This window comes from Homarus americanus, unplaced genomic scaffold (assembly GCF_018991925.1).
Source record: "Homarus americanus isolate GMGI-L3 unplaced genomic scaffold, GMGI_Hamer_2.0 scaffold57980, whole genome shotgun sequence".
Lineage (NCBI taxonomy): Eukaryota > Metazoa > Arthropoda > Malacostraca > Decapoda > Nephropidae > Homarus > Homarus americanus.
This window is the reverse complement of record NW_024716703.1, coordinates 14,312,629-14,325,904: the sequence shown is the minus strand read 5'-3', so window position 1 is coordinate 14,325,904 and position 13,276 is coordinate 14,312,629. Positions and strand designations below refer to the sequence as shown.

At 36.1% G+C, this 13,276-nt stretch overlaps 1 protein-coding gene across 2 annotated transcripts in view; it reads right to left on the bottom strand.

Annotated features, from left to right (window-relative positions):
* The window catches only part of LOC121858298 (dnaJ homolog subfamily A member 1-like), a 49,293-nt gene that overhangs the window by 13,108 nt on the left and 22,909 nt on the right, over positions 1-13,276 (bottom strand). For both annotated transcript variants that reach the window (XM_042354624.1, XM_042354625.1), the window contains exons 4-6: positions 9,127-9,292; positions 8,158-8,280; positions 3,868-4,022 (exon numbers count right to left, since the gene is read on the bottom strand). In XM_042354624.1, the coding sequence (XP_042210558.1) occupies positions 3,868-4,022; positions 8,158-8,280; positions 9,127-9,292 (444 nt within the window). The remainder of the gene's footprint in view (positions 1-3,867; positions 4,023-8,157; positions 8,281-9,126; positions 9,293-13,276) is intronic.

Here is a 13,276-nt window from a genome sequence, read left to right as displayed (position 1 = left end):
CTACACCAGCGGGTAACATTTGATGACATTACTTGAAGTGAATTGACCTTATTTTAAAAAACCAAGGATGGTTGGTAAAGGACTACTGAGTCAGTGGGTAAGTGTCACATTTGGGGTACTGGTCTTATACAGCAAATAGAGCTCAAAAGCTACTTTTTAAATGGAAATTTGGGGGGCTGTCTTATGCACCCCGACGCCTTATAGGCCGAGATATACGGTACACAGATTTTTAACATTCACGGGTATCTCTGTTACCTAACCCTCACGTATGTTAAGGGCCGACTGTAAATGGAAATATTTTACTCACACCGACATTAGTTTCAGTTAAATAACAGCCGCTTAAGTGAGTCACTAGTGTACACCAGCCGGTAAAATTTGATGCCAATACTTTAAGTGAATTGGCCTTTATTTTAAATAACCAACCATAAATAAATGCAAAAAGGAAAAAGACCAAAGGTGAGAAACATTATATTGTATGTATGTTGTGTTGTTAAAAAGAGAAACAATTGAAACTCTGCAATTGTGTGTAAATGAGGCAGAAAGATAGATCAGCAACCTAAGACTTGGTCACAATTTTTGTGATGCCTTATGGAAGTAGGATCTACCATTAGACACTACTGTACATTATGCTTCCAATATCTTCCCAAGCGGTAGTATCTCCCTGTTTGGTAATATTACTTTGATACAACATGATAAATTAGACAAACAATGAAAATAAACAAACAAAAGTTATTTACAAGACCTTCTCTCGAGAACAGGATGGAGGGGAGGGAGATAAGACGGCTATTTATAGCCCGTCTTTGTGTAGGAAGTCGACCACACTATAAATAATTAATTTAAAATTTATATTTTTTATAGAATATTCAGTACAGTCGGCCTTAACATACGCTGGGATACGTAATAGAGATACCCGTGGATGTTAAAATCCGTATATATGCCCCCCATGTCCTAATTTACCGTATATACCTGTGTGTAGTTCAAGTTTTTAAGACCAAATTATTTGGCAAAAAATTGGGGGGTCGACCTCTAAACGGGTAATAGTTTCGTTAGGTTGAAAAATATTTACCAGTAACTACCAGTAAACAATGGAAACGACGCACCAACGCACCACCAGCTGTGAGTGTCGGTACAGTTGCCAGGGCAGATCTCTTGCATCATCATAGCATAATACGTACGTCATTTCAGCAAAATATTACATTTCCATATTCTCAGAAATAAATAGTAGTTTTGCTGAAACGTAATGCATTTCAATGTAAATTAGGATAAACTACATGAAAACAAAAGACTTTACCTAGCCTTGATGTTCAAGATATGTTACTCGTTTTTTAGTAGTTTTTGGTTAAATATCTCTTATATTAGTGATATTCTATTCATACTGTGCGATATAATACATTCACGGAAATGTAATATTTTTGCAACTACAGTGCTGATGTCAACACAAGTGTGGTTACAGGAGACTGACTGAGTGAGGGGGAGCTATGCGTGTGTGTGTGAGGTTGCGGGTGGTGTCCCGTGTGTGGTTCTGGTGGTGTCCCGTGTGTGGTTCTGGTGGTGTCCCGTGTGTGGTTCTTGGTGGTGTCCCGTGTGTGGTTGGTGGTGTCCGTGTGTGGTTCTGCGTTGGTGTCCCGTGTGTGGTTCTGGTGGTGTCCCGTGTGTGGTTCTGGTGGTGTCCGTGTGTGTGTTCTTGGTGGTGTCCGTGTGTGGTTCTGGTGGTGTCCCTGTGGTTCTTGGTGGTGTCCGTGTGTGTTCTTGGTGGTGTCCGTGTTCGGTGCCATGTAGCGAATTGAATACTTCAATGTACAGAATATTCCTCGGCGGGGCAATCAGCGTGTTACAAATCCGTGTATTATAAACCAGCGTATATTAAGGGCGACTGTACATGACTACTGATTATATAAAATATTGTGAATATATATATATATATATATATATATATATATATACATACATACATACATACATACATACATACATACATACATACATACATACATACATATATATATATATATATATATATATATATATATATATATATATATATATATATATATTTGTGTAATAAATGTATATAGTAAGTATGTACAGTAATCTTTTTCACTCAAATCCTAATGAAACACTATTGAATTAGAATACTGTAGCTGGTGTAAACAGTGGGAACAGTCCCACCACAGATTGTCTCTCGTGAAGCAAGCTTATAAATTAAAGAAAATACTTGCAGTGTGTTTAATATATTACAGTATGTTATAAATAAATAAACAAATAAATCGATAAATCCATTTCAAGTAAATGAAACAATTGTATTCGACACCGACATTAGTTCCAGTTAAATAAGGGACGTTTAAGTGAGTCACTAGTGTTTACACTACACCAGCCGGTAACACTTGACATTACTTGAAGTGAATTGGCCTTATTTTTAAAAACCATGGATGTGTAAACAGCACTGGTCAATGGGATGGTTGGTAAAGGACTACTGGGTCAGTAAGCTCCCAATGGTAAGTGTCACATTTGGGGTACTGGTCTTATACAGTGAATAGAGCTCAAAAGCGACTTTTTAAGTGGAAATTTTGGGGGCCGTCTTAAACACCCCGTCCCCTTGTAGGCCGAGATATACGGGAACAGCAACTTTTTTATATTGTTTAAAACCTCTTTTTTGTCACATTAATCATTCAGTAAGAAAATAGAAGTATCTAAAAAGATTTATTGATCATTTTGACTAATTTTGCTATTAGCAAAAATCCATCTTCCATAAGCACCAGGTTATAATGGTTTTCATGGATATTTTGTTTAGCGGACCAGACCAGCCTCAAGAAGTATCTAGTCCATTATAAGAGGTACGATAGTATTGCCACTTGGATGACAAAATATTTGTCAATCATTTCACTAAACAAGGGAGACAGCTCAGAACAGCCAAGATCCTGCACTTTGCCGAACCCCCTTTCCCGCTCAGCATGCTAATTCTCACACGTGAATAAATGAAGATTCCTTGTTATCGACCTTATGACAATTACTTTTCTTTTCTTTTTTCATAGCCACATTCTGTATGTGCATGTAACTGATTTCAAATTAGTTTTGCATACCGTACTACAGGTGTACCCTGAAAACCTGTCCCACTGACTACCAATTACATATAGGAGAAATATCACGCAAGTTTCTTTGATACCCCAGAGATCTGACCATCAGCAGAGCTGTTTTGAATTTGGCAGGCATTGGCGTGGTGCGAATTCTTGCCACCAGACGGCTATGGATACTGTCCTGATTCATTCCCGTCATCTTTACTCGTTAAAACTTATTATGTCTCTCTGACTTCCTGTTTTTTTTCCCACTTACTCAATCAAGCTTAAATACCCAGATGATAGTTCCTCTTGTGCGAGGCAACTTGAGGCGTAATAAGCATAATAAAGAGTGATGATGGACCAGAAAAGAGTGGTAGAGACTTGAACTTGCCACTGTAGACCATCACACCGGTAAAGAGCAGTCTTGATTTATGCTTTACATTGCTTATTTAAGGCTTATTATGCTTGCTTTATGTTCTTGTTTGACAGTATACAGTACAGATATATCAAGGGGTAGATGGTAGTTTTTGGAGGGCGGCCAAGTCCCCAACCCCTGAATTTGATATATTATGGGATTAATTGCTTTGATAACCGTTGATTCCCCAACTAAAAAATTTTTCCCAATCCCAATTTGCGTTGGTTATCAGAGTATGCCTGCAAATGTATATTTCCTAAAGGAAAATATTAAAACTTCAATATAAGCATTCAAATTGCACACACAAAGTAGAAATACTGTAATGCAGAAACACGAATCATGACAGCCGAGGCAAAAAAACTAGCACACAAATTTGCTAATGTAACACCAACTCACCTAAATACTGGGTGTTCCTTTTCATCCAGGACAATGATGATGTCACCAGGCTCCAAACCTGGCTCTTGGTCCCCTTCCCCTGAGAAAACCACCTTTTGTCCATCTTCCATACCCTTGTCAACGTGTACCTCTAGGATTTTTCTATCTTTGACGACCTTAAATAAGACAGTATTAAGCACCAAATAATGTTGTAGTGTACTATTTAATCAACATATATATATGTAAAGCTTAATTACTTCTAACTGTAAAATCCTGATGTATCGGTTCAATGAAAAACAAAATTACATATATATATATATATATATATATATATATATATATATATATATATATATATATATATATATATATATATATATATATATATATATATATATATATATATATATATATATATATATTATATATATATATATATATATATATATATATATTTTAATAAATAGAAATCTTTCAAGTTTTACTTCAAACTACACCAAATAAATTATCTTATTTTTACTGAAGTGTCAATTAGCCTTTGAACCTTATACAGTCATCCCTTGGTTATAGCGCACTTGGTTATCGCGATTTTCGTTATCACACCTCCATCAAAATCTGCACACCTGCTGTTAGAGCATTTTTCAAGCCGAGAATTTCGTTATCACGCAGTTGTCTCCAGGTGTTTTTACCCATTTGCTTCACCTACATCTATTGAGGATAAAATCTTTCACCTACAAATTGACATTAACACATTTGCTGGGTGAAAATGGATGGAGGTAACAAAACTTGAAAGTGGTTGTACAAACACAAGCACTTACACATGCCACTCATATTGACAGACTTGACACTCATTTACTTGACAAGTTTTACCAACCATAAAGACAGTTGAAGCTTTCAACATCACTCACAATCAGTGGCGGCTCGTGACTAATTCGTGGGGGGTGCTACTTCAAAACATTTTTAAGAATTGTTTTAATATTGTGTAAAACTCGTGAAGCTTTTCTTGTTCAATAATTAAGCAGCTACTAATTGTTTAGTGAAAGAATATCTCTCCACCATATCAACACATATGCAGTCACATACTTCCTTTGCTTCGGCCGTGGGCGTCTTTGAAGGATTCTCACAGTACTTCAAGTTTCTTATTTCTAAAATAGCAGTTTTGAAATTTGTTATATATTCATGTACTTTAAACACATCAATTTCTCGAGACTGCATTTGGTAGTAAATTACCTCAACATGAGGCATGATCTGATGAAAAAGCTCCAACCAGAACATGAATTTTTCATTATTCAGGTAGTGCAAAATTCCTGTTGCTTCTGAAATAGTTCGATCTGCATTTACCGTCGACTGAATTTCAGCAAGACAACTTTTTAAAGGTTGCCAATTTTCATGAACTTTGTTCACGGTCAGTATGTTAAAGTTCCACCTTGTAGAGGATGGGCGCGGAATGCTGACGTTCACATGCTTATTGAAAATGGATACACGTTGTGGTGATCTTGAGAAAAATGTTGGTATAGCCAAAACGTTAGAGAAAAATATTCTCGAGTCCCGCGTAATACTTGCTGCATTTCTCATTATCAGATTCAGTTGGTGCGCATAACAGTGAAATGTGCATTATTATAAACAGCTTTTATTTTGCCTGAACGCCCCCTTTTTTGCCTTTCATGACATTTGCACTATCAAATGTCCGAGCTATCAGTTTTTGTCTATTTCCTTGAAGGATTATATCTAACTGCTCAAGAATACATTTTGATATGCCATCTGCAGTTGGATTTTCTGGAATAAAGAATCCCCAAAAACACTCAAATATTTCTTCATTCAGCACGTACCGTAGAACAATTACCATTTGAGTGTGTTCTGAAACATCTGTTGTGTCATCAGCCATGACAGCTACAAATGAAGCTTCTTTAATCTCTCTCTTTATCTCATCATGGTATATCTGCAGCAGGCAGTCAAGTATCTCATTCTGAATAGTCTTAGAAACACCTGTGAAGACTGTCCTTGTTTCTAAATGGTTCTTTAAATCTGGGTCTAATTTAGATGCAAAATTTATTAATCCCCTAAATACACCTGGATTTACTGAATCATCTTTTTCATCATGTCCACGTAAAGGAATTTCAAAGTTTCCACAAAATGTAATGCAGTCTATTATCTTGAATAAAATTTCACGGTTCTTGGTAACCTTCCTGTTATGCTCATTGATCAAAAGTCTATAGGCTTCACTAAGTTTTTCTTTAATATTTACGCTTCCTTAAAGTGATAGTGAAACCACGCTTTCAATATGCTTCTTTGACTTTTCATGTTTTTCAGTTTTTTCTTTCATTTTGTTTATATTTCTAAAGCCGTCTTTTGTCCAAGTTACATCACTTCCAATTCCAAACAACAAACACAGAAAACAAAATAATGCATTTTTTACTTCACAACCACAGAGCCAACTTTTCCTTTGGTACCATTCTGAATGAAAGCTACGAATATACCTCTTACTGTTGCTTATTCCTGGCTGAGATATTTGAATAACAGGTGAGGGACAGCCTCTTGTCTTAATAGCAACTTTCTCATGAAGAGACAACTGTGAAAATTTAAGTTGTTGAAGTTCACTCACTGTCACGGAACTTGTTTCTTGGGAAAACAAGGAGGCAATGTTTAATTAATTCAAATTCTTCTACACAATAAAGTTTCTGGAAAAAACAATGAATACAAAATGTAGTCTATGAGTATGAATCATACGCATCATCCGGTGTGGTACTTACGCGCCGTCTGCTATATCAAGAGTATTCGAATGTGATAAATTGTAGATGATGTGATATCATACAGTTATATCACATCATCTACAATTTATCACATTCAAATACTCTTGATATAGCAGACGGCGCGTAAGCACCACACAGGATGATGCGTAAACACTACCTCCCACACTGATAACCAGATCGGCACTGTGAACCACAGTGCTCGCCCCCGCTTGCCTCCAGGACATACGCACATGCGTGCAACAAAGCAAATGTCCGTTATTGGAACTGTCGAGTAAGACAGTTCCACATGCAGGGATTTTTGTTGTTTTCTCGGAATTAGAGGATGGCCATTGACATTAAGTTTAAGGATTATTGATAATAGTTTTAAATATCTTGTACAAGTATAAATAAATAAACACATATGATATATTATATTATATAATACATATATATTGGGTGAAATAGGGGTGCTGCAGTTCCACAGCGCCTACCGACGAGCCGCCACTGCTCACAATGGACCTTGAATGTTCCTACTGTAATCAGACATATCTAAGTTGCCTCAACAATTGTAACCCCAGTTGCAATTTCAAATTCTGTGTCATTACTAAGGAATAACGAAGTCTCAGGTGCACTCTAAGATTGAGAGAAAACGGAGGACTCAGGTGTTCTGAAGAAATGAGAAAACGGACTCCTCAGACGGGGGACTCAAATAAAGAAAGCATAGCTACATATTTTGTGGACTACAGTATTGAGTGTACCCTTTTCATCACTTTGTAATAAACCTAGCCATGCCTATGTGTTTTTCTGATACTTACCATAACATTATCTATATATTTAGTGGGTCTAAATGGTCATAAAATGGGAAAATTGGGGTTGGGTCTTGGGTGCCTGGAACTAATTAGAATAAATCCCATAGGTTTCGTACTTTCGTTATCGCGTTTTTCGTTATCACGCACTCGGCGTGGTCCCAATTAGGCGTGATAACCAAGGGATGACTGTACATAATCTTGACCAATGACTTGTCACCCTGAATTTACTATGAAAAACCATCTTAAGACTTTAAGTGCAATTTAACATGAAATTCCTCCATTCTTTGAACCTTATGAGAACATAAAATGAAGACCTTATGGAAAGAAGATTCAATGCCTGCACAGACCCCAAAACACTACATAATATGCAGTATATATATATTACATATACATCATTATCTACTATGTGCATCAAATTATCTGGTAATATTTATATTTTTTGTCGAGAACTGCCAAAATTCCAAAATGAAAAGTTATTCAAGTTATATTCCTCCAGATATTTTATAATTACATACTGTACATTGTGTATTTTTTAATACTATCAAGCATGCATGCCAACATATGATGATGCACTGGGGAATCAAAGCATTTCTTCTGGAATTTCAAATTTTCAAGACAGAAAAAATAACGACGGGGGCAGTACTCAAGTACAGACAGAAGTATGGATGGATGAACAATGGGGGTGACTACATTTTTCACTGATCTAGAGAACAACTAGTGTATTACCATTCATTGTTAACCAATAACTTATCTATAATACAAATTTTTTTTACCTTTTTCCCTTCACAGGTTTTACATCTGTCTTTGGGGCTGATGCGCTCGCCCTGGCCCCGGCACTCACCACACATGCTCTGTACCTGTGACACCATACCGGGCCCAAGCTGCTGGATTCGTACCTAATGGTCAAGATTACAAATAAATATAAAGTAACAGTCTCTATGTGAAGTGATCAGAACAAGAAATTTAAGCAAGCATTATTTTGTGATGTCTGCTCAAGTTACTTTATATTTCTTAGTGACATGACATTTTTAATGCATACAAGTCTTTCCCTGTTAACAGACACAGTTGTTGATCTCCAATCTTAACTTTCAACAGCTAGTAGGTTAACCCCATGACCATGGCAGGAAACTACTCTCCCAGAAAGTTGTTCCTTTATCAGTAAGTGATCCTATTAATGTACTCATTTTACTCTAGTAAGCACATGGAGTGAATACAGACCCCACTTGTCTGGAAAACAAACTTAAAACTTGTCACTTGCAAGGCAAAAGTTCTACAACTGGTATATGTACAATTAAAAGCATACTGGGCCAGCAAACTACGACGTCTTATCCAAGTTGGAAGAATTAAAATTGAAAATTTGACTAATGTAAATTAATTGTTCATCAATAATGAAGTAATTCATTGTAAATACTGTATCCCTGATTGACACCTCCCTTACAGAACTTCCCAGGTCCATCAATGACTTTATCACTTGAAGGATAAATAATTACTGTACCTCTCTCCCCTTTATTAACTCTTCCCAAGTATTGCTCTGCCTTTCAATCTTACTGCTAGAGACGATTCAACCTGCCTTTAGTGAAAGACTGCCCAAACTACTGGTCTTCGTTTTCCCTCAAAATAATTCTCAAAAATACAATCCAAACAAATCCTTACAATGTATTTTTGTATAACAAAATCACTTGCAAGTGCAAATATATCCCCTAACGATATTCAAAGAGAAACTGGAAGAGTTTAAGCCATACCTGCATGCCTGTTCCTCTACAACTAGGGCACTTCTCTGGGGGTTTCTTGCCTCCCTGTCCTTCACATTTGCTACAGATTACATGTTTCTGGAGAGCAAGTTTTCTGACAGCACCATTGTAGAGTTCTTCCAGGGTTACATTCATTTGATGGATTACATCCTTCACTCTACAAAGCAAGAAAAATTAAACATTTTCTACACATACTAAGAAACTTTAGTGTGATGTTCATAATAAGAAAAATCAAATTATGCACATACCAAGAGTCATCATTACAGCATTATGCGATGTCAAGGAACTTTCAAGTTTTACGTGCCATTCAAAGACATGCCACTTTTGAATGTCCACTTCCGTCACTTCCAGTTCACCCCATCTTCCCCCGCTTTTCCCTCTCTCCTACTATTCACCTATAAATTATATTCTTTGTACCAATCTTTCACTTAACACACTCAAAACATTTATACCACCAGAGCATCCCTGATCTACTATCCATCCGACACTACTCTCACTACTGCATCTCTATTTCTGTACAGTATCTTTAACATCATCCACATCCTAACTACCAACACACAGCTCTCAAGCACATCATTTCTACTGCTTCTATTAAGGTCCTTCACCTTGCAGTCAGCTTGAAAATTTCCTGGTACTTCTTTGCCTTTTCTGGCACAGCTCTCTCCATACATTTCACAGTCCACCTGTTACTTTCTTTCCTTCCCCTAACATGTTCAATTCCTCACCGTATATCACGGCCTATAAGACGAAATTTGAACATTAAAAAAATCTGCCCAAAGTTAGGGGGTCGTCTAAACCACCAAGTTTAAAATTCTTACCTCTTAAATATTGTGGTTTAGTGTGTCAAGAGTGGTGATGAAAACATCGTAAGCCACTCACAAGGTCTTACCACTAATTATTTTATACTGAAACTTACGTTTGGCAAGCTGGATTCAAATTAAGATTACCGGTATATTAAAATAATAAAAATGTATTATAAACCTGTCTAACATACCGTAAAAGAGATTTATACCCCTGTAATAAACACAGCTATCATCACACACCCCTCCCCACGCCCCCCCCATTTGCCAGTGAGGAGACAAGAAAGGAAAAGTGCATTAATTCTTGAAACTATCGACGGTTAATTACAGACGCTCAAGTGACGTCACTAGTGTTTACACTACACCAGCTGGTAATATTTGATGCCATTACTTGAAGTGAATTGGCCTTATTTTAAGTAACTAACTATAAATAAATACAAAAATTAAAAAAAAAGATCAAAACTGAGAAATAATATACTGTATGTATGTTGTGTTGTCAAAGTAAGAGGAACAATTGTGTAAGTACGTAATATTTTTTCACTCAAATCCTAATGAAACACTACTGGAGAACATTCCTTTGTCGCAAAACAGTTTATAAATTAAAGAAAATAATTACAGTGTGTTTAATATATTACAGTATATTATAAATAAATAAATAAAACAAATAATTCGGTAAATCTATTTAAAGTAAATGGAAAATAAGCAAACATGTTATTTACCAAGACCCTTCCGTCTGGCTCAGGGTGAGATGGAGGGGAGATAAAGAAGGCTATTTATAGCCCATCAGAAGTGACCAGTACCCTAATGCACCATAAATAATTCATTGAACATTCATTTTTTGTACATAGTATATTCAGTATATATATATATATATATATATATATATATATATATATATATATATATATATATATATATATATATATATATATATATATATATATATATATATATATATATATATATATATATATATATATATATATATATATATATATATTTGTGTAATAAATGTATGTAGTAAGTACATACTGGTAACCTTTTTCACTCAAATCCTAATGAAACATCACAATTAGAATACGGTGGTTGCTGTTGAACCACATGTTGTATAAATAGTCACACCACCCAGACGAGGGAACACTCCCACCACGCTTCAGTGACGTCACTAGTGTTTACACTACACCAGCGAGTATAATTTGATGACATTACTTGAAGTGAATTGGCCTTATTTTAAAAAATCAAGGATGGTTGGTAAAGGACTACTGAGTCAGTGGGTAAGTGTCACATTTGGGGTACTGGTCTTATACAGCAAATAGAGCTCAAAAGCTACTTTTTAAATGGAAATTTGGGGGGGGCGTCTTATGCACTCGTGCCACAGGGAAGCTTCCTGAACATAATTACCTACTTTTGTTTGTTTTATTTTCATTGTTTGTGTATTTTATCATGTTGTATCAAAGTACAGTAGTACCCCGCTTAACGAGGTCAATTGAACCCACAGGGTACCGTGTTAAGTGAAAACCGCGTTAAGTGAACAACAGAACATATGGGATTAATTCCAATAGAGACTGGCCCGACCCCCAAACTCTACTTTTTCGGACACAATACCTATGTTCTAGTAAAAATAACATCTTAATTTTATGATGGTACATGCACACAATTAATACTTAAGAGAAATAGAGAAATACAGTCGCCAAGTTAATGTCCATTCAAATAATGGACTCAACTCCCTCCCCCTCTTCTCACACTACACTGCTGGCTCTTCCCTCTGAGAAATTTTGGGTGGAAAACCACTAGATTTTAATAAATAATACCTCAAACTAAAGTTAGGATAATATAATTGATATTGCTGGATTCCTTGTAAGACTAGGAATATTTTGAATATAAATGTCATATATTTTGCACAAAAGATAACATATTTACTCAGAGTAAACATTACATCTAAAATTTGTATGTCTAATGCAAAATCTATGATGTTTATATTCAAAATGATCATCAAATTGTAAGAATTCCAGCAATGTAAATTATATTCTGGCCGGGTAATTTGTATGAATTTTATGAGCTAAAACAAATATCTTCAGTTAATAAAAAAAAAATATATTCTTCGCACCGTGCCAGATGGTAGGTCGGTCCCTCCCACCCCCCCACCAACCCTCCCTACCAGATGTGAGGGACCTTTTTAGTAATAAATAATACCTCAAACTAAAGTTAGGATAATATAATTGACATTGCTGGATTCCTCGTAAGACCAGGAATATTTTGAATATAAATGTCATATATTTTGCACAAAAGATAACATATTTACTCAGAGTAAACATTATATCTAAAATTTGTATGTCTAATGCAAAATCTATGATGTTTATATTCAAAATGATCATCATATTGTAAGAATTCCAGCAATGTAAATTATATTCTGGCCGGGTAATTTGTATTAATTTTATGAGCTAAATAAAAAAAAAATTATACTTCACCGCGTATATGGGTAGATGAACCGCGTTAAGTGAAAGTTCGGTTCTGGCGAGGCACCGCGTATATGCGAAATCGCGTTAAGTGAAACCGCGTTAGGCGGGGTAATACTGTACTATTATTTTTTAAAGTAGTGCAGTTATATAGTAGTGTAGTATTACTGGAAAATAATGCTATGATTATGTTATAAATGTATTTATTTGTGGAATTATTAATCCAATAATTATATATATATACAGTAATACCCCGCTTTACGCGGTTAATTGAACCCACGGAGGCCCACATAAAGCGGAAAACGCGTAAAGTGAACAACAGAACATATGGGATTAATTGAAATAGACTGGGCCGACCCCCAAACTCTAATTTTTCAGACACAATACCTACGTTGTAGTAAAAATAACTTCTTACTTTTATGATGGTATGCACACACAATTAATAATTAAGAGAAATATCAATAATATTAGGTTTTTTAACACTTACATTAGTAGAAAAGATGGCCGGGCACATGCAGATGGGGGGTTGGTTCCGAGGCAGAGGGCAGATTATTGGCCCTCACCTGTATCACTTGTTTCAATTGTATCACAATCCACCACAGAGGCTTGAAGGGCCTCTTTGTCAAACCCCTCTAAGTCCATATCCTCACTATCACTGACTTGGGCTGGCTGTGGTGGATGGCGGGTGACGAACTCGGTAATGTTTTGATGACTGGGCGACCTTGTGCGCACCCTGCCCGCGCCGCTTCCCGCGTACTGTATATGAGTAGATGCACCGCGTAAAGTGAACATTCCGGTTCTGGCGGGGTACCGCGTAAATGTAGAAACGCAAAAAACGCGTAAAGAGGGGTATTACTGTATATGCATTACTTGCTCTACCAAACA